This window comes from Rana temporaria, chromosome 13, assembly GCF_905171775.1.
Source record: "Rana temporaria chromosome 13, aRanTem1.1, whole genome shotgun sequence".
In the NCBI taxonomy this organism is placed as follows: Eukaryota; Metazoa; Chordata; class Amphibia; order Anura; family Ranidae; genus Rana; species Rana temporaria.
This window is the reverse complement of record NC_053501.1, coordinates 31,970,121-31,992,751: the sequence shown is the minus strand read 5'-3', so window position 1 is coordinate 31,992,751 and position 22,631 is coordinate 31,970,121. Positions and strand designations below refer to the sequence as shown.

The window sequence follows — 22,631 nt, the reverse complement described above, 5'->3', positions numbered from 1 at the left end:
CTCCGCCGCGCGATCACACGGCGGGCCCACGACGGCCGGTAATTGAGGCAGCGGCTTTGAGGCCTTGTAGGCCACAAAGCCACGGCCTCAATTACCGGTGGGCGCCAGGTCACAATTTCTTGTCGCAATTGCGACCGGGCGCCCGGATTTTGTCAAGCCCTGATCTACGTGATACTAAGAATATGTTTTTCTTTGTTTTATTAGAAACCACCTTCTGAATGATTTCCTCATGGCCCTGCTGAACTACTTGTCCTGCTTTTTGGAAAAACATTCTGACAAAAACCCCAAATCTTTGATGCCGTAAGTTCTGTTTTCTTTATACAATGGAATAAATTCAATTTGGGTCTGATGGGAAAGTTGGTGCAGAATTTATCAGCGGTAGCCCCAAACCCCTACATTGAACTTCTGTGTTATCATAGTTCCCCATTCTTTATCCCCCTAATGCAGTCATTAGGGTAGCCAACCTAAAATGTATTCTTTTATAGGCAACTCTAAATTTTTACAGATGCATCACCATAACTATGCTAAACTACCCACAATAATAGGGTGGTCTCATTTTTGTTAACTATTATGTGTAATGCATAGTAGCCAAAATATTTGTTTGATTTTTAGGGACACTTTTTTGTCTGTAGGCAAAGTATTATATTAATTAGGGACGGGCATTCATTTGAGCCGGCGTAACTTAGGGAGAAAATTTGATGTGATACTGAGCATGCGCACGCATGCGCCGTTCGTTAGACGCGTCATTTACGTGGGGTCACGATTCATTTCCATACAACACGCCCCCTACCAGCCTACTTTGAATTACGCCGGCCCATTTACACTACGCCGCCACAACTTACGGAGCAAGTGCTTTGTGAATACTGCACTTGCCTGTCTAAGTTGCGGCGGCGTAGCGTAAATAGGATACGCTATGCCCGCACAAAGATACGCCCAGATACGTGAATCTGGCCCTTAGTTTGCATGAAATACACGTTCACTCTTCTTTCCAGGAGGATGATTATCCTAGAGAAGGACGAGGCTGACCTGAAAATGAGGACAGAGATTGCCCTAAAGCACTTTGCACACATGTATTGTATCCTTGTTCTTGGAGAGGGAGTCAGTGATCAGCATCAGCTAGGCTGTGGAAGGTAAGTCACTGTTGTATGTACATTTATGCACCAATATATTTATCTTTGCTGCTCACTATTTGCATTTACTTATTATTTTGGAAAATAGTTAAAAATTGATCTTTCAGTTTAAATCAGCTAAATACATCCCAGGCTCATCAAGACAATCTCTATAGAGAGACCACTGCAGGGTCCCATTCTGCAGCTGCTTACAGGAGACAGGCCTTTGTACTTTGGGTATAGCTCATTTTTAAAGAAAACAACTACAAAGGGCGTTTGAACTTTTTTTGCATACAGACGGCAAAACTTTGTCAGCCAACAAACACGAAACAACGTGTTTTTTCAGCTCTTTAGCGCCACCCTTTGGGCAACTTCTGCTAATGTTGTGCTATGGTTAGCATTGCTTCTGAGCATGCTTGTTTGTACTTTGTAAGCTTTACTTACAGTCTGAGCAGTATGCATAGAGAATAATAGTTTTTTTCCACTCCAGCGTTTTGTAGCTTCAGGCTTCAAGTTACAAAACACTCAGGTGTGAATGGGGTTTAATCCTGCACAAAAAAAGTGGCAATTACCCCAACCTATAACTAGCCTTTCCAGCAAGGTGCACATGGAAGGACAATGCACATCAGAAACAAAGATTTCCCAGCTCACTTACCAGCCAGCCTGCAAAACAACCAAATTGGCCTGTCTGACTGTTTACTTTAAAAACAGAGGGCTTTGTTTGCACACATTTGTAAATATATGCGTAAGGTGCAGTGCCCACCTCAAGGGACCTCCTGTATATACTTTGGTCCTTAGGCCCCTTTCACACATGTGGATCCGTTTTTAGACATCCGTTTGCTCAGCGGAGATCGCTCTGTTGATCCACACTGAGCCGGCGGATGACTAGTCCTTCTCTGCACCCTGTGCAGAAACGAACTGTCAGATCTCCATTTTCCTCTATGGGGATTGGATGAAAACGGACCATCTGAAAAATACGGTTTGCATCCGTCAGATTTTTTGCGGATTGGATTAGATGTCAGCGGACATGTCACCACTGACATCCATCGCTCCATAGAGATACAGTGCCTTGTGAAAGTATTCGGCCCCCTTTGAACTTTGCGACCTTTTGCCACATTTCAGGCTTCAAACATAAAGATATAAAACTGTAATTTTTTTTTGAAGAATCAACAATAAGTGGGACACAATCATGAAGTGGAACGAAATTTATTGGATATTTCAAACTTTTTTAACAAATAAAAAACTGAAAAATTGGGCGTGCAAAATCATTCAGCCCCCTTAAGTTAATACTTTGTAGCGCCACCTTTTGCTGCGATTACAGCTGTAAGTCGCTTGGGGTATGTCTCTATCAGTTTTGCACATCGAGAGACTGAAATTTTTGCCCATTCCTCCTTGCAAAACCGATCAAGCTCAGTGAGGTTGGATGGAGAGCGTTTGTGAACAGCAGTTTTCAGTTCTTTCCACAGATTCTCGATTGGATTCAGGTCTGGACTTTGACTTGGCCATTCTAACACCTGGATATGTTTATTTGTGAACCATTCCATTGTAGATTTTGCTTTATGTTTTGGATCATTGTCTTGTTGGAAGACAAATCTCCGTCCCAGTCTCAGGTCTTTTGCAGACTCCATCAGGTTTTCTTCCAGAATGGTCCTGTATTTGGCTCCATCCATCTTCCCATCAATTGTAACCATCTTCCCTGTCCCTGCTGAAGAAAAGCAGGCCCAAACCATGATGCTGCCACCACCATGTTTCACAGTGGGGATGGTGTGTTCAGGGTGATGAGCTGTGTTGCTTTTACACCAAACATAACGTTTTGCATTGTTGCCAAAAAGTTCGATTTTGGTTTCATCTGACCAGAGCACCTTCTTCCACATGTTTGGTGTGTCTCCCAGGTGGCTTGTGGCAAACTTTAAACAACACTTTTTATGGATATCTTTAAGAAATGGCTTTCTTCTTGCCACTCTTCCATAAAGGCCAGATTTGTGCAGTATACGACTGATTGTTGTCCTATGGACAGAGTCTCCCACCTCAGCTGTAGATCTCTGCAGTTCATCCAGAGTGATCATGGGCCTCTTGGCTGCATCTCTGATCAGTCTTCTCCTTGTATGAGCTAAAAGTTTAGAGGGACGGCCAGGTCTTCGTAGATTTGCAGTAGTCTGATACTCCTTCCATTTCAATATTATCGCTTGCACAGTGCTCCTTGGGATGTTTAAAGCTTTGGAAATCTTTTTGTATCCAAATCCGGCTTTAAACTTCTCCACAACAGTATCTCGGACCTGCCTGGTGTGTTCCTTGCTCTTCATGATGCTCTCTGTGCTTTAAACAGACCTCTGAGACTATCACAGTGCAGGTGCATTTATACAGAGACTTGATTACACACAGGTGGATTCTATTTATCATCATTAGTCATTTAGGTCAACATTGGATCATTCAGAGATCCTCACTGAACTTCTGGAGAGAGTTTGCTGCACTGAAAGTAAAGGGGCTGAATAATTTTGCACGCCCAATTTTTCAGTTTTTTATTTGTTAAAAAAGTTTGAAATATCCAATAAGTTTCGTTTCACTTCATGATTGTGTCCCACTTGTTGTTGATTCTTCCAAAAAAATTACAGTTTTATATCTTTATGTTTAAAGCCTGAAATGTGGCAAAAGGTCGCAAAGTTCAAGGGGGCCGAATACTTTCGCAAGGCACCGTTCAGGTCCGCCTGGAAAAACTGTCACGCGGATCTGAATGGTCCGCCCATGTGAAAGGGGCCTTACTCTAAATTTCCAAAGCCTCCAAGGTAAGAGCACATATACGAATGGATATATTAAGGGCAGGTATGCCTGGAGGGAGACCACCCCTCCTTAAAAGCACAGGGATGTACGTGGTCCTTCTGCCGATGCTGACCACTCCTTCAAAAAGCTTGTTTCCTGGCTCTCAAAGGGCGTTCTTCAATAGTTTGAGTCACTGATCTGCAACAAGTGTGCAAATATGAACATCTGACTTTCCTCCAACCTTCTTGATCTGCAGTTCAGTGACTCAAACCTATGAAGCCATTGGGCCAGCATGACAGCCAGGTGTCTACCATTTTCAGAAGAAAGTTGGCAACAGAAAGTCCTTGTATTCCTTTCATGACAGGTTTGCCTTGGGCATTGCCCGCCATCTGTGTTCCATTTTGCGCGTCCCATCCAGTAGATAATCCATTGACTTAGTCACAACATGCCATTTTTCAGCCTTGGCAAAGCTCATGGCAGGTTTGCTTTGGTTAGATGCTCATCGCTCAGCAGCGCTTATTAACTATTTACATATTTGTCCTGCGGCCAACGCAGAGCATTTCAGGACAAGTGCCTGCTACTTTCTTTGTTCCCTGCTGAAAAGATATTTATTTAAGTTGTACCGACATCAGTGAGAACCTTTTCCAAAACCAGTTCCAGTCGGTTCACTTTTTAAAGATCAGTTGGACCTTTTACTCAGCACTTTAGGCAGACAAGCCCTAACAGAACATTTCACAGACTTGTGCCGTATTTATTATGTTATGTTGCATAGCTGCAGCACTGTTTGCTTGTTTAAAATTTTAATATTTAGATATCTTTGATGGAAACGAGATACAACCATCTCCCAAGGGAGAATATTCAAAATGTTGGATTATGGAATACAAAATGCAAACCGCACATTAGGCATTGTGTCACCTAAACCTAGCTAATACATCCAATTCCTTTTTTTTGTTAACAAAACAGGGGTGCTTTATTTCAATCTGTAGTAATATAGTATAAACAGAGCACAAAAACATGGTCTAGGTCGGGTAAATGTAAGCAGACTAAGCAATGTAAAATACATCAAATTACACACGTAAGTCAGTGTTGCCAACCACCTGTATTTTTACGGCAGCCCATAAAAACGGGCACTTTTTGCCCGTAAATGTCCGTAGTTGCAGAAATGTGCCAGTAAAAAATAGCCGAGATCGGCCCGGCATGGAACTGCGCATGCGCACTTCCGGAGCTTGCCTAGCCGAGCATATCCTGTATTCGGCCAGCGGGGGGCGTATTTCACAGAGGCTGTGTAGCACCGGTGAGTGATGTATTAGCACATCCTGCCAGGCGCACGCGTGCCAGAATTTTAAATCTGTAACTAACCACGAGTAGCACAGCACTGGAGCGCGACTCGGAGGCTGAGCAGCACCCTGCGGTGGCGGAATGGAGGAGCCCTGCATCCAGGCAATTCAGAGTTCACAGGGGAGTCAGGGACGGATGGAGTGACAGACAGCCCAGCCGACAGTGACAGCAGGTGATGGTGGCAGAGGGGGATGGAGGCAGGGGGTGATGGTGGCACCGCAGAGGGTGTTGGTGGCAGGGGGTGATGGTGGCACCGCAGAGGGGATGGAAGCAGGGGGGAAATGGAGCCAGGGGACAATGGAGGCAGGCGGTGATTGGAGGCAGGGGGCCTGGGGACGATGAAGGCAGGGGGTAGTTGGAGGCAGGGGGTGGTTGGAGGCAGGGGGCGATTGGAGGCAGGGGGCGATTGGAGGCAGGGGGCGATTGGAGGCACCGCAGAGGGGGATGGAGGCAGGGTGCGATGGAGGGGGAGAGGGAAGGGGAAGGGTGAAAATATGAAGGGGAGAGGGGATGGGGAAGGAAGGGGGCAACAGATGGACAAATAGAGCAATCAGGAAAGGGAGGGGCTGGTAGGAAGGACACTCCAAACTTACTACCGGACCCTTCACCCAAACAAGGATATTGCAGGTGAACCACCTCAGGCCAATGTCCAAGAGGACCATACTTCATGCAATGCATGAATATATTTATTGTTGAGTGAAGGGCGCAGGAGAGAGGGGGCGGCGCTCCTGTGCCCACTATGGACGCACCGCCACTGCTTTAGAACCACTTTAAGAAAACATTAGACTCCAGTACACTATAAAGTTCCAGAAATGATTAAATCATTTTTTATTAATGACTAAATTTAAAGATTTAGTGAAAGGTTGATTTAGGTCCTATTGATCATGAGACCTGGAAAGAGGCCACTGATTAGATTTCCTGAAATTTACGGACAATCTCACCCATCTACAGTATTTATACTTCATTGTTCCTATTTGACACCAATTTGATTAGTAAGCCATAAACCATCTTAGAACTTGTTATGCCCTAAAGCTAGCCATACACTAGTAGATTTTTGAACGAACGTTTGTGCTAACATGTGTACGAAAATTCTCAGTACAGTGAATGTCGTTCGAAATTACTTTTCTAAGGGTACTACTGAGATCCAAATATCCCTATATTTGAGATGGCATGCACTTTTATGGTTTCTCAAGCAATCATACTTTATTATATTGGTTTTGCTATATTATTTTGTTCTTATTCCTACAAACAAGCTTCGATTAGATCTGTCATTTCATTTGTCTTCAGCAATCTGATAACTTGTCAGTTTTCTATGCAATACATTTCTTTTGTGCTATATTGTAGAGATCGTGTCATATCTATTTCTGTACAACATAGGCCCATATCTTTGTCAGCATTATTAAAACAAAAATTCATAAAATTTATCTTTACTGGCCATCCAAAACCAACTTTGAATTGATAAAGTACTGTATATGTTTTTACTGTATTTGTACTATATATTCCAATTTAATAACTTGGTACTGTAAGAAAATAATTTAATAGAATACAAATATATTGGTTATTTTTATTATTAGTAGTTTATTATTAGTTTTATTTTTTTACTTATGTCTGTTTGAAATAAAAAAAAAATAAGAAATCTCATCATATTTTTAAATTTTATTACAGTAGCAGAGCATCATTCAGCAAGCAGGAGTGGATATTTTATGAGGTAACAGAACATGATTGGAATATTTTTAAATCCAATTCAAGGAATTTGGAAATATCTACCCTTGCACGGAGCAGCTGTACATGGCAACCAATTAAAGTGATACTAATAGCCAGATTCAGATAGACTGGCTTAATTTTGAGGCGGCGTAGCGTATCGCATATACGCTACGCCGCTGTAAGTCAGAGAGGCAAGTGCTGTATTCACAAAGCACTTGCCTCCTAAGTTATGGCGGCGTAGCGTAAATGGGCCGGCGTAAGCGCGCCTAATTCAAATGATGAACAGGGGGGCGTGTTTAATGTTAATGACTAGTGACCCGACGTGATTGACGTTTTTAACGCATGCGCCGTTCGTGGACATATCCCAGTGTGCATTGCTCCAAAGTACGCCGCAAGGACGTATTGGTTTCGACGTGAACGTAAATTACGTCCATCCCTATTCACGGACGACTTACGCAAACAACGTAACATTTTCAAATTTCGACACGGGAACGACGTCCATACTTAACATTGGCTAGGCCAGCTATTTGTTCGACTAACTTTACGCCGGAAAAAGCCTTACGTAAACGACGTAAAAAAATGTGCCGGGCGCACATACGTTTCTGAATCGGCGTATCTAGCTAATTTGCATATTCTACACCGAACTCAACGGAAGCGCCACCTAGCGGCCAGAGTAAATATGCACCCTAAGATACGACGGCGTAGGAGACTTACGCCGCTCGTATCTTAGCCTAATTTAAGAGTATCTGGTTTCCAGAATACGCTTAAATTTACGACGGCGTAGATTCAGAGTTACGACGGCGTAAACGTCTCTGAATCTAGCTATAAATGTAATTTTTTTTTTTTTTTTTTAGTAACAACCATGTTTTACGTTCCTGCTCTCTGCAGTAGATTTCCACAGAGCAGCTCCAAACCTCTTATTTTCGGGTCCCTCGCCGGTGCTCCGGGCTCCTCCCCCTCAAACAGTGCCCCCAGGGAAAGCAGCTTGCCCTGGGGGCACCACTGCATGCTCGGTCTATGCGTCCATAAAACACATAGAGTGGCGGCTTGGCCCCGCCCCTGCTCTCTTCTCATTGGCTCACTGATTGTGATTGACAGCAGTGGGAGCCAATGGGTTCCTGCTGCTGTCTCAGACAATGAGGGAGAGTCCCCATACAACTGAGGCTATTGTTAACATCGCTGGATCAGAGGGGCTCAGGTAAGGATTGGAGGGGAGGGGGCGCTGCACACAGAAGGCTCTTTGCGTGAAGGTAAAAAACCTTCAGCCTTTAGAACCACTTTAAGTTCTAGCTTACGTTTTCAAAGCTTAAAGAGGTTGTAAACCTTTGAAAAAAAAAAAAACAACCTGCAAGACAAAGGCATAATGAGCTAATATGCATCGCATACTAGCTCATTAAGAAATACTTACCTTAGAACAGGCATGTCCAAAGTCCGGACCGCGGGCCAGTTTTGAACGTTATTTAGACATATATATCTTTTGTGGCCCCCAACGATCTCCCAGCGCCAGGGGCCACAAAAGATGTATATGCCTTGGAACGGGACAGGGAGGAGGCAGGATGAGCGCCGCCGCCGTACACACACAGGAGTATTTCCTGTTTACGGGCGGCCCCTGTAATAGGAAGTCCCGCGCTGCCATTGGATGACTGTTCTGTCCATCAAAAGAGGCGGGACTTTCTATTAAAGAGGCCGCTGTGTAAACAGGAGATTCTCCTGTAATTAATTTTTGGCGCTCGTGAGTGCATTCCCGGCAAATATGGTGCTGCATTCCTGGCAATGGTGCTGCATTTCTGGCAATGGTGCTGCATTTCTGGCAATGGTGAGTGCATTCCTGCCAATGGTGAGTGCATTCCTGGCAATTGGGAGTGCATTCCTGGCTAGTGAGGCTACATTCATGGCAATGGTGGGTCTGCAGATGGGCACTTGTGAGGCTGCAGATGAGCACTGACCCTTATTTTGCTTCACAGTTCTTTATTAAATTATAATTTTTTTCCTGAAACTTCGCTCTTAAAGCGAAGGCGTGTGTTATACGACAATAAATACGGTATATCCAAATAATACGCCCAAGCTAATCTCTTCACCACACACAGCCACAAAGGCAAGAGAATTCTTGTTGGGCAGTGTATTAGTGCTCGGAGGAACACACTTAGACTGAATTTTAATGGTTCAAAGAATGTCAGGCAAAATGTTTGGCCCTCACGCATGTTCACTTCATCAAATCTGGCCCTCTTTGAAAAAAGTTTGGACACCCCTGCCTTAGAACAATGTCCTGCTCCCACGGCCGACATCTTTCACCGGAATTACTTCCGGGTTCATGGGCTCCGGCACTGTGATTGGCCGGAGCCGTGATGACGTCACCCCCGCGAATGCGTGCAGGTGCCGCCAGTCAGAGCACAGGTACTGAAGAAACAGCCCGAGCGGGCCGTTTCTTCAGTGCTAATGCGCCAATGACATCAGCAGCAGCGCATATAGTGAATATCTTCTAAACTGTGCAACTGTGCCCTATTATAGGCTTACCAGTAAGTACAGGTGGTGTAACAGAGTTTACAATCACTTTAACTGAACAAGTTAAACATAGAAGCTGATTGGTTGCCCCAGCTTCTTTGCGCTCCATTTTTGATGAATTTGCCTCATTATATAATCAGATTGTATATTGTATGGTCAGCTTTACACCTCGGGCCTAACTATAAAGACATGCAGCAAAATTTTGATCATGAAAAATCAGACCGACATTTTCAAAAAGCCTAATAACCAAAATGTAAAAAAACAAAAACAAACAAATACCGTAATCATCTATATAAGAGACACTAGCAGTTACATTTGGGCTCCCCGACCCCTAGACCAAAGAGCAGTTACCCCCCCCCCCCCCTTGTGTCCACCTCTTTCAACCTAGGCACCTATATTCTGCTCAGGTAATGGAACTGGAGCAAAAAAGTTAAATATTCCACTTGCTGCAAATTCCCAGAAACCACTTTTTGCCCATATCAGATTCTAGCAGGGAAAAAATGATTTTTCCCATGAGCGGCATGAACATGGTATTACACCCACACTGGCAAAGTCCCAAATAATCATTTGGTTATAAATAAAACTTCAATTCCTTTTGGCGCTCTATGTGTTCTCTTCTACTTCCTCTTCTATTGTTCTGTTTACGTCAGGTTTTGTATGTCTCCATGCCTAAACAGTTGTTAAAAGATTAAAGGAAAATTATTACAACATTAGTAAGTACAATGCCTAAGATTTACACTACATTAACACTACCATTAATGTCAGAAAATATGTTTATCTCTCCTGGCAGGGGACAAAAGAGTTGGGGTACACACATATATATATTGTGAGGGGTTAGCTCGGTAGCGGGGTGTGTGACCCCTTGGATGGGTTCACCACACACTGAATTTATACAGACTGGCAGTCGAAGACGGTTGAAAACAAAGTTTGGTTTATTTTTCCATCTTGCTGGAAAATAATTGCAAGCATCCAAACAGCATAAACAAAATCAAACATAAAATAAATCCTAGCCACTCTGGGCGTCTACCTTCCACACAGGAACCTATCTATGAAGTCTAACACAGCCTACTGCTGGGTAGACAGTGCTGGTCATACAGCACAAACAATAGTCTTTTGATTTTTATCACACAGAAAAATCAATCCTCTCCTCACCTCCACAGAAGACCTTCTGGCACTGCTCTCCTACTCACACAGCCTTAGGAGTGATGCAGCCAATTAGTTGTAATCCTTTGGACTACTTATAGAGGCCTTGTATTCGTTGACTCTCTCTGTCTTGTATTCGTTCCTCTCTCAGGGCTTAATGGGACCCAATCTATGAGATCCTTGTTAAATGTAGACAATACTGGGTATTGTTCAACCCTAAAGCAGAACTTTGCCCATATCAACTTGATATAAATACAGTCCTTTAGTAATAGACATACATTCCACATTAATAATTGTGCTACCAAAATTTATGTGTGCTGTAAATTGCCTCCAGCATTGTTCCTGTTTCTTGTTGCTGGAAGCTGCCATTTTTCTGAAGCCCCGAGCCCCTGAGCAGCAATAAATCTTTAGGCTGTCGGCAGATCGGCCTCTACAAATTCGGCACCGTGCCTAAAAATAGAGAGCAACTGAGGATGTGCAGATTGGGGTGAAACAGTGTATTACTGGATTTTAAATAGTATAGGCACTTATTTTTAATGTTTTACAAAGCTATACCTGCAAAAGGGGCTAACCTGAAGTGGTCTAGCAGGACCCAATTTTCTGACTAAGGTTCCTTAAGGTAAGGTGTACTCTTTTTGGTCAACTATAACTTTACTGTAGTAGAACTCAACAGAAATGGTGAAAGTACCAGAACTTTATTTGTTGCTCTCCCAAGGCTCAATGGGGCCCAGTCTATGAGGTTACTGTTAAATGCAGACAATACTAGGTATGGATCATTAAGATAGATGTACTCTGGTATGGTCAAATATTACTTTGCTATAACTTTACTGTGGAAAAGAGTACCGCTCCAAACCCTGCGACCTATGCTGTGCTCCCGCCCTGTAGTACTGACAGGTGCAGACTCTGCGCATGACTAAGCATCTATCCATGATGTGAAACATGTTAGCTTTTTTGTCCCCTATGTCCACTTTCTACCATTGATTGCAGTGTTGCATGAATTTTTGGATGTTATATAGCTTTGGATTTTATCCTTTGTTTATTTTGTTTCAATAAATCGCCTATCAGAGTGCGGCAGTCCAGGAACATTTCTTTTTTCCAAATATAACTTTACTGTGGCAGAGCTCATGTGTAGAGGGGAAAGAAGCACAGCTGTACTAGTTTCATTGGCCCACAAGGCTCGATGGTATACAGTCTATAGAATCTACAATAAATGCAGAAACTATTGGCTGCCTGCTCTGTGAACAGAGGTAACTGGAAACTTTCCTGAGAGCGGGAATAGAGTACATTTCCCAAGTTAAGGTCAATAAAGGACAATGTACTGGGTGGAGCGCAATGTTGCCTGTAAAAACATTGCTTCTGGGCCTTGGGAAGCAAACAAGTACATTCTTGATTATTAGTTGAATCTTACTATGATAGATACGGTAAATACTACTGTAAATCTCACAATAATTTATTTCTTTGCAGAGTCTGTACAATTACACAATCAAGGTTGCTTGGGTAGTATTCCGTCGCAGAGAGCTGAATTTAATACAGGAAGAGGTTGGCAGGCTTCTGCGTTCCAACACATTTAATCCTGCCCTGAGGAAGCAAGATGCCCCATCGGAGCCAAGCAAAAACCTGTCTGGGAGGAGGACATCCAAAAAAAGAGCTGTGTATGCAGAAAAGGGGTAGAATAATACCCTCCCGTACACAATATAATGCATTGCTACATGTTTGGAATAGAAACACCAACCTATCAATGTCAGATTTATCCACATGGGGAGGTGTTCTGTAGTTCACAGAGGGCTGGTAATATTGTTTGAGATTTTAGGACAGCATTGTCAGTTCACTACAGGAGTTATGAACCCTTAAGCCTCGTACACACGAGCAGTCCATCCGATGAGAACGGTCCGAAGGACCGTTGTCATCGGTTAACCGATGAAGCAGACTGATGTTCCGTCGCGCCTACACACCATCGGTTAATTAACCGATCGTGACAGAACGCGGACACGTAAACCACGTACGACGGCACTATAAAGGGGAAGTTCAAATCCAATGGCGCCACCTTGGGGCTGCTTTAGCTGATTTTGTGTTAGTAAAAGACGATTCATGCTTTTCTGTCTGTTACAGCGTGATGAATGAGCTATCTCCAAAACGAACGCGAGTTTTACAAGAACGAGCGCTTCCGTCCCCTCATTTAGTCTGAGCATGCATGGATTTTTAACCGATGGTCGTGCATACTAACGATCTGTTTTGACCTATCGGTTAAATTTTAAAGCAAGTTCTCATTTTTTTGACCGAAGGATAACTAACCTATGGGGCCCACACACGATCGGTTTGGACTGATGAAAACGGTCCTTCAGACCGTTCTCCTCTGGCAATCCTATCGTGTGTACGAGGCTTTATAGTGAAAAGGATAAACTACATTTCTGATGGCCTTAAAGGGGTTGTAAAGGAATTTTTTTTCATAATAAGCATCCTTTACCTGCAGACATTCCTCTTTTCACTTCCTCATTGTTCGTTTTTGCTCAGAAGTTGCTCTATTTCTTCTCTGTTCTGTTCACTTCCTGCTTGTCTGATTGTTACTGACCACCGTGACGTGCTCGCCCCCTCCTGGGAACTACATCTGTGCGGCAGGACGCTCTCTACGTGTTAGAGACTTCAAGGAGGTGTGAATTACAGGGCGTGCCACAATGCATACTGGGAAATGTAGTTCTTACACGAACGAGTGCCGCAAACCAGGAAGTGAATGAGAGAACAGAAACTAGAACGCCGGAGGTGATATAGATGAAGGAATTTAATAGGTATTTACTAGTTTTTTAACAGAATCATTACACTATTCTGTCTGTCTACCTTGCAGACATTAATTTTAGGCAAACAAATGTTTTCCTTTACAACTCCTTTAACCACTTAAGCCCCGGACCAATATGCTGCCTAAAGACCCAAGGGGTTTTTACAGTTCGGGACTGCGTCGCTTTAACAGACAATTGCGCGGTCGTGCGACGTGACTCCCAAACAAAATTGGCGTCCTTTTTTCCCCACAAATAGAGCTTTCTTTTGGTGGTATTTGATCACCTCTGCGGTTTTTATTTTTTGCGCTATAAACAAAAATAGAGCGACAATTTTGAAAAAAAATCAATATTTTTTACTTTTTGCTATAATAAATATCCCCCAAAAACATATATAAAAAACATTTTTTCCCTCAGTTTAGGCCGATACGTATTCTTCTACCTATTTTTGGTAAAAAAAATCGCAATAAGCGTTTATCGGTTGGTTTGCGCAAAACTTATAGCGTTTACGAAATAGGGGATAGTTTTATTGCATTTTTATTTTTTTTATTTTTTTTTACTACTAATTGCGGCGATCAGCGATTTTTTTCGTGACTGCGACATTATGGCGGACACTTCGGACAATTTTGACACATTTTTGGGACCATTGTCATTTTCACAGCAAAAAATGCATTTAAATTGCATTGTTTATTGTGAAAATGACAGTTGCAGTTTGGGAGTTAAACATAGGGGGCGCTGTAACATTTAGTGTTCACTTAGTGTGTGTTTACTACTGTAGGGGGGTGTGGCTGTAGGACTGACATCATCGATCGAGTCTCCCTATAAAAGGGATCACTCGATCGATGCGCCGCCATAGTGAAGCACGGGGAAGCCGTGTTTACACACGGCTCTCCCCGTTCTTCAGCTCCGGGGAGCGATCGCGACGGGGCGGCTATAAACGAATAGCCGCGCCCATCGTCCCGGATCGCTCCCCATGGCTTACCGACCGCCGCATGTAGCGGGGGGGTCCCGATCGGACCCCCCACCCACGTCAAGCAGAGGACGTACGGGTACGTACATGTGCCTGTCCGTGCCATTCTGCTGACGTATATGTACATGAGGAGGTCGGTAAGTGGTTAATAGGTATTTTATGCACTTATTGAACAGATAATATAAAACACTTTCAATGGTATAATTAACAGACCATATGGGATCAGATAGGAGAGGTTCATTGTAGGTGACCTCCTAGGCTGATATGGACAACATATACATAATGTAATCATTAATACACTATTAAACATATTTTTTAAATGCAAGCCGTGTAAGTACCTGCAATTGACCCAGTAGTAGCCTTTTGCAGTCCCTAAAGCAGAGCTGGAATGTGAGCGGAAGAAGCAGTACAAGGAGCTAGACATGTGCTGAATGGAAAAGTTTGTATAGTTTCAGATTTGTTACGTTACTAATTTTGATTTGTTTCAGATTTTTTTTAGTTTGGTTTTGTTTAATAATTTTCTAGTGAATTCTAAATTGCCCCCCTTACAACCACTGTGCAAAAATGTTGGTGAGGAGGCTCTTGTCCCCATCAACATGTCCATTTCCATCCAACAGCCCATAGAGGAAAGCGGGCTGTGTCCGTGTCTGCTCCACATCAGAAGAGTGGACACGGACCTGTCATCCGCCTGCTCAGTGGGGATCAGCGGAGAGATCTCCTGCTAAGCGGGACTCCGCCATTGTGAAAGGGGCATAACTGAACAAGCTGAATTAGAAGCCGATTGGTTTCTGTATGCACCAGTTTTAGTAAATCCCTCTACTGTTCTCATAAAACAGAACTCATTCATACAATATTTTGCTAACTATATTATTTATTATGCAACAGGAAGATTCTAGCCAAGCGGCCTGCTATTCATGACATAGTCACACAGCGTTCTCCAGCTCTCACCTCCCTGATCCCATCTCCCAAAGAGAAAGCTCAGTATTTATTCCAGCAACACGAGCTTCACCCAAAGGGCAGTGCTGGCACCATCGATGTGAACACCTGGCTGGAATCCTCCAGCGCGATCAGCACACTACGGTGAGTGTAAATGTACCGCAAGCCTCTCCCTGAAAAAACTGGACCAGCTCCAAACCAACTCACACAAAGCACAATCAGTCCAAACACAGGACTATTTATTCTGCCACACCCAGCTCCTTTTTACTTCTTTCTACACATTATTTTTTGGTTTCAACAGATCTGTTTTCTATACATTTTCCTGTTTGCCCAAATATTACTGAAAGACAAACCTTTCCAAAACGTGCTTTATGATATTCTTCAAGTTTGTACTGTACTAATGCTTCAGTTTGCTAGTTAAAGCTCATATTTTGAGATATTATGAAGGTGTTTGTCATAAAGAGATGTTTGGGGTATATTAAAAAACTAACATACATACTGATCGCTATGCCGCAGCATTGGTGTGCAGCAGCGTTGGCCCTAAGAAGACCAAGAACTGAGTAATCACATGACCACTGAATGCTCAGTTCTTGGTCTTCTTAAACCTCAAACACACGATCGGACTTAAAAAAAAATTTCCGTGAATTTTTGTTTGAAGGGCGTTGGCCGGGAACACCCATAGCATACGCACGGCAGGACTTTTTTGCAAACTTTCCCAACATCACGTGGTTTTTCTGCTCTTTACTGCCATCCTTTGGTCAACTTCTGCTATTGTTGGTTGATTTTAACATTGGTTCTGGGCATGCATGCTTGTACTTCGGACAAAAGTCAGATGGATTTCTGTACACACTATAGGACTTTGCACCGTAGGACTTTTGTTGCCGAAAGGAGCGTACACACGGTAGGATTTTTTTGAAAACGTTCTCATTTTGAAGTTTGTTATCAAAAAGTCCTATCGTGTGTATGGGGCTTAAGAGAGGACAATAGTCACTGCTCTTTGCTCTACTTCTCTAGCGCTCAATGAAGCGCCGGGCAGGGAAGGAGGCAGGCGCAGCTGCCTTTTCAGTTCTCATGCTGGAAGCCAGAGCCAGCTGTCAATCAGACAGCTGGGTGGATCCCAACAATATGGTCGGGATCCTTTCAGAGCCTAGAGCAGCTATCATGTAGTTGCAGTCTAAAGCCCTGTACATACTATCAGAATGTCATACAAAAAATATGGCTTTTGAATCGATTGTACAATAATCTGATCATTAGTATACAGCTTTCGCCAGAAATTTTCCAAAGAAATTTGAAAATATTTCTCGTACGATACCAGATCGCATGATTTTCGTTTTACCAGTAGTTTTCGTCTGAAAATACAATACAAATACATTACATCACTTCCGAATTCTGTCGTACGACAATTTTCGGACTTTAGTAACCTATTAGTTTTCGTTATGGAGACTAGCATGCAAAAACAAATAGACGATCATTCATCTGATAATCTCATCGTGTGTACTAGGCTTAATCCACCTCTGTAATGTGTGGTGGTGCAGGTTCTGCAGGCTCTGGCCGGTTTCTTTACTGTTACATTACAGCATCTCTCTCCCTTGTCTCTGAAGTTTCCATGCAGACCCATGGGAAGGCGATCAGTTCCACAAACTTTTGCACCATCTCTATGGGCACATCTTGGCAAACCTTGGACCCGTCACTGACAGTAGCTGATACGGAATAGAGAAAAGCAGAAAAAAGGTCATCTGACACCAATTTTAATTGTGATTTTTATATAATGCAAACGACATTATATTTAGTAGTTCAGCCAATAGAAGCAGGGTAGATTTGTCACTGCAGTGACTCTACCTAACTGCCTTAAAGCATATTTATGGTCAAAAATGTAATTCATATCTGCAATGCCTGATTGATATTCCATGCAGCCTGGCCTAGCAGTTGTAAATAAAATGCTCTGCAAGTATACAAACATACCTTCAGAATAGAGCTGCACTATTATTGTTAAAAATTGATTCAACCCCCCTCCTGATCTTACCACAGCATTTCCTCGATTCAGTGCAGAGCATTCTCTGCGCACAGCTGACAGCTGTCAAAAAAACAAAACAAAACAAAAAATACCAGGCAGCTTGCCAAGTTTCACAACATTCCCCAGTGCTTGGAGATAACTATAAACATTGTTCTGTTTATTTTGGATCAAAGGAATGAACTTCAGTCTGTAAATGTGGTAATTTTAACCACTTTCACACGATAAGCCTGCTCAGATCCGTCTGTCTGTTTTTTAGGCGGATCCAAGCGGGCCACTCATTGACTCCTATGGGCAGGCGGATGTCAGCGGAGTTGTGTCCGCTGACACCTGTCTGCCATCAGATTTATGGTGATACATGGATCGGATCGGATGAAAACAGACATGCTGTCCGTTTTCCCCATAGAAATCAATGGGCAGTGAGCAGAGACAGACCTATCAGCCACCGAACTGATCCACCCAGTGTGAAAGGGGCCTTAAAATGGTTGTACACCCTGTACAACCCCTTTTACCTACAGGTAAGCCTAGATTAAGGCTTACCTGTAGGTGCTGGAAATATCTCCTAAACCTTCACGGTTTAGGAGATATTTACATTAGAGATGTGCGCCGATGTCTATGGCGCTTGCGCTGTAGACAACGGCGCAGGCGCACTTTAGGAATGGCAATCGTGACGGGGAGTATATGTGGGGCGTAGATGCGTAATTTATTTAAGCTGCTAGGCCTTGTTCACATGGCATCAACATGTAAGTGGTGTGTACAGCAAGCAATGTGAACAAGGGCTTACTTTCTAAGGTGTTTCAGATGGAGAAAGTTATAGCCAGAGCCAAAAGGGGCAATTACTGTAAATTATGTTATTTCTGTAAATTATTTATTCACTTTTCCAAGGCACAGAGCACTCCCTTTATACAGAGTTAAAATACAACCTTAAATATTTAGGATGTTCAACATCGTAATTATATTACTTCCACCACCTTCGACAAACATTATCAAAGTACAAATATAAACCAATACGGAAACAAAAACGCACCTTCTTTCTAAAGTGGATCTAAAGAAAACATTCCAAGACTCAAGAAATCTTAAAAGAGAAGTTCAGAGTTTTAAAAAAAGAAACAATTATACTCACCTAGGTGGATGCAGCATTGGTCCAATGCTGTATAATCAGTCCCCTGTTGGCTCTGCAGTGAGAACTGAGCGATCAAAGGCCACTGATCGCTCAGTTCTCCCCTCTGCTCTGAGCAGACTGGGCTGTCAGTTAGTGGATCTCTGCTCTCCCTTCCAGTGCTCACTGGAGCTCTGGGCTGTGGAAGGGGCTGGAGGGGCTGACTCAGGCTCTCAGCGGATCGCTGAGAGGCTGAGACAGGTGCTGTTCCAGACTTCTGGGTGGATCCCAACCATATGCTCAGGATCTTTTCAGGGCCTGGACTGGCTCTGTGATGTCCACTGAAAACAGATCACAAGAGTGCAGAACAAACTGCACTCCCGTAATCCATTGGAGAAGTACAGCCAAAAAAGCTTTGGCCATGCTTCTCCATATACTGGAGGAGCATTTTATGAAACCATGCAAGGTAAAAATGGACGATTATTTATACGATCGCTCCACAGAGAGCTAGAACTGGGATCTGCCAGTGTAAAAAAGGCGGGTCCCTGTTCTGACAGTGGAGTAGAGAGAGATGTCTGTTCCTAGTGATTAGGAACAGCAATCTCTCTGTACTCCCAGTCACTCCACTCCCCCACAGTTAGAAAGCACCTCCTTAGGACACACTTATCCCCTTGATCGCCCCATAGTGTTAAGCCCTTTCCTGCCAGTGTCATGTATACAGTAATCAGTGCATTTTTATAGCACCGATCGCTGTATAAATGTCAGTGGTCCCAAAAAAGTGTCTGCTCTGTCTGCCATAATGTCGCAGTCCTGCTAAAAATTGCTGATCACCGCCATTACTAGTAAAAAAAATAATAAGAATAAAAATGCCATAAATCTTTCCCCTATTTTGTAGACACAATGGGCCAGATTCTGGGACATCGTGCGCATCTCTGCGGCGGCGTAACGTATGTCATTTACGTTACGCCGCCGCAAGTTTTTCAGGCAAGTGCTTTATTCACAAAGCACTTGCCTGTAAAGTTGCGGCGGCGTAGCGTAAAACACCCGGCGGAATTCAAATTCGGCGCGTAGGGGGGCGTGTTTCATTTAAATGAAGCGCGTCCCCGCGCCGAACGAACTGCGCATGCGCCGTCCCTAAAATATCCCAGTGTGCATTGCTCAAAAATGACGTCGCAAGGACGTCATTGGTTTCGACCTGAACGTAAATGTTGTCTAGCCCCATTCACGGACGACTTACGCAAACAACGTAACTTTTAAAATTTTCGACGCGGGAACGACGGCCATACTTAACATTGGCTGCGCCTCATATAGCAGGGGCAACTTTACGCCGGGAAAAGCCTAACGTAAACGTCGTAACTTTACTGCGTCGGCCGTGCGTACATTCGGGAATTCGCATATATAGCTAATTTGCATACTCGACGCGGAAATCGACGGAAGCGCTACCTAGCGGGGGAAAAAAAATTGCAGTTACGATCCGACGGTGTAAGAGACTTACGCCTGTCAGATCTAATGGATATCTATGCGTAACTGAATCTAAGAATCAGTCGCATAGATACGACGGCCCAGATTAGGACTTACGACGGCGTTACATGGCGCTGCGCCGTCGTAAGTCCTTTGAGAATCTGGGCCAATAACTTTTGCACAAACCAATCAATATATGCTTATTGCAATATTTTTATTAATTTTTTACCAAAAATATGTAGCAGAATACATATTGACCTGATTAAGATTTTTTTTTTTTTTGCTTTAGCATAGTTGCAGTATTTTCTGTTTAGGATCAATAGCAAATTATTTATAGTAGTTTGGAATTGCGCTTTTTCTATAACCCCCTGGCCTTTTTGACAGCCTTTATAAAACAAGAAAGGAAATATTTGATGCTGACAAGGCAAAAACGTGTTGGAATATGTGCTGAAAGTCGGGTCTGAGGAATGGGTTGTGAGCGTGTCAGCAATGTTAGAACATGATATGACAAGATAACAGCTCATCTAAGCTGATTCTGCTGCTGTGTCTCTTCAACACAGGATCGGGATACTGGGGGAACCTCTGAAACAGTTTAACCGTCACAGTCTACTGCCGATCGGTGACGAAGACGATGAAGAGCAGGAGATGCAGGAGAAGAAAAACATGGCGTCTTCTCATTCTGGTCCTCACTCTCCAACCCGCCCTGCCACTGGACGTCACAGCCTGGTTTCTAGAGCTACGACTGAGGCCGTCTACTCTGACACCGAATAACAACTGTCATAGTGACCCATGTATTCATCATTTAAAGCGGTGGTTCACCCTGCTGAACAACATTTCAGCATAAAATCCGGCATAGTAGCGCGAGCTACACTATGCCGGTCTTAATTTTTTTATCCCCGTACTCACGGTTATATCGTACATAGACGATTCCGTCTGCCGCGGGGAATGGGCGTTCCTAGCAAGAGGGAGGGTGATTGACGGCCGGCTCTGGCACGTCACGCTCCCCGAAGACAGCCGGAGTAGGTCTCGGCTCTTCACGGCGCCTGCGCACAGGCTATGCGCAGGCGCTGTGAAGAGCCAAGCCTATTTCGGCTATTTCCGGAGAAGCGTGACGTGCCACGGCCGGCCGTCAATCACCTTCCCTGTCCATAGGAACGCCCATTCCCCGGAATCTTCTATGTAGGATATAACAGTGAGTACGGGGATAAAAAAATACAGACAGGCATACTGTAGCTCGCGCTACTATGCCGAATTTAATGCTAGAGGGGAAATTTTTTTTTTTTTTATATAGGGTGAACCCCCGCTTTAAGGACCAGTGATTACATAAGCGATGTTTACTGGACTGGTGGGTTAACCTAGTGTTGGCATATTAGCTAACTAAAAAAATAAAAAATTACAATATATAAAGTATATGTAGTAATATGGAAACTAGGGATCACCAGCCACCTACCATTTGTAAAAGATGGTATTGTCCACTCAAAAAAAATTAAAATAGCGTCCTTCAGCAAAACCAAAAAAACAGTCCATAATTGTGGTATAATGGGAATTACATGTTGGCTCACCTCCAGTACACCAATCCCACATCAGGGTTTAAGGGTTCCTGTCTGCTGCAAAGGCTGCAGGAGTTTAGCAAACAGTATCTCCGTTGCCATCCAGCTTGGAGTTGCACAATTAATTTTAAAAGAGCATACTTCCCTAAACTGCGCTCTAGAAGATATTAAATGGGATAAAATCCTAAGAACAAAGAACACGGAGAGAAAATGGGAGTGCTTTAAGAGCATCTAAATAAAGGTATTGGCCAGTGCATTCCAATGGGTAATACATTTAAAAGAGCTAATAAAAATCCTGGGTGGTTAAACTCCAGCATAAAAATACATATAAAAATAAAGGAAAAGGCCCTCAAAAAAATACAAAGCTGAGGGGTTATTGTCTGCATTCCAACTTTACAAAGACTGCAATGAAAAATGTAAGGGTGCAATCAGGGCAGCTAAGATAGAACACGAATGGCACATAGCAGGAGAGTAAAAAAAATCCCAAGAAATTCTTTAAGTATATAAATAGTAAGAAAGCAAGGCCAGAACATATTGGCCCCATAAGGGATGATGAAGGGAATCTGGTTACAAAAGACGGAGAGATGACGAAGGTTTTGAATTTATTCTTCTCCTCATGCTTCACAAGGGAAACGGAGGAATAAAGTAACCAAAACTGTAATGTTATTTTTATAGCGTGTCGCAGGAAGCACCCTCATGGCTAACAGAGGACAGAATTCGAAATAGACTTGAATAACTTAACATAAATAAGTCATTGGGACCATATGACTTACACCTGAGGGTCCTTAAGGAACTCATGCCGCGTACACACGATCAAATTTTCCGTCGGAAAAACCTTGGATGGTTTTTCTGACGGAATTTCGCTCAAGCTTGGCTTGCATACACACGGTCACACAAAAGTTCTCTGAACTTTCGACCGTCAAGAACGCGGTGACGTACAACACTACGACGAGCCGAGAAAATGAAGTTCAGTGCTTCCGAGCATGCGTCGAATTGTTTCCGAGCATGCATCGGAATTTTGCGCGCCGGAATTGCTACAGACGATCGGAATTTCCGATTGGAATTTTTTCCGTCTGAAAATTTGAGAACCAGCTCTCAAATGGGGCATCAATCATCTCACTTCGCATGTATACATATGTGAGGCGGCAGTGGGGGAGACCCGACGCGTTTCGTGTGCTAACATATCAGATGATGTGTTAGAACACGAAACGCGTCGGGTCGTCTCCACTGCCGCCTCACATATGTATACATGCGTGATTTGTACAGCTTACATGTGAGTGTAC

The 22,631-nt window shown here is 43.4% G+C and overlaps 1 protein-coding gene across 5 annotated transcripts in view; it reads left to right on the top strand.

The window, feature by feature from the left end:
- PPP1R36 (protein phosphatase 1 regulatory subunit 36) overlaps positions 1-21,197 on the top strand; it is a 44,454-nt gene extending 23,257 nt beyond the window's left edge. For 3 of the 5 annotated variants that reach the window (XM_040332194.1, XM_040332197.1, XM_040332198.1), the window contains 7 exons: positions 205-300; positions 993-1,130; positions 6,870-6,912; positions 12,018-12,220; positions 15,177-15,371; positions 20,359-20,605; positions 21,109-21,197. In XM_040332194.1, coding sequence (XP_040188128.1) covers positions 205-300; positions 993-1,130; positions 6,870-6,912; positions 12,018-12,220; positions 15,177-15,371; positions 20,359-20,569 — 886 coding nt within the window. In that variant the 3' untranslated portion in view covers positions 20,570-20,605; positions 21,109-21,197. The remainder of the gene's footprint in view (positions 1-204; positions 301-992; positions 1,131-6,869; positions 6,913-12,017; positions 12,221-15,176; positions 15,372-20,358; positions 20,606-21,108) is intronic. The other 2 variants (XM_040332195.1, XM_040332196.1) reach the window with 2 other exon arrangements.
- The last annotated feature ends 1,434 nt before the right edge of the window (positions 21,198-22,631 follow it).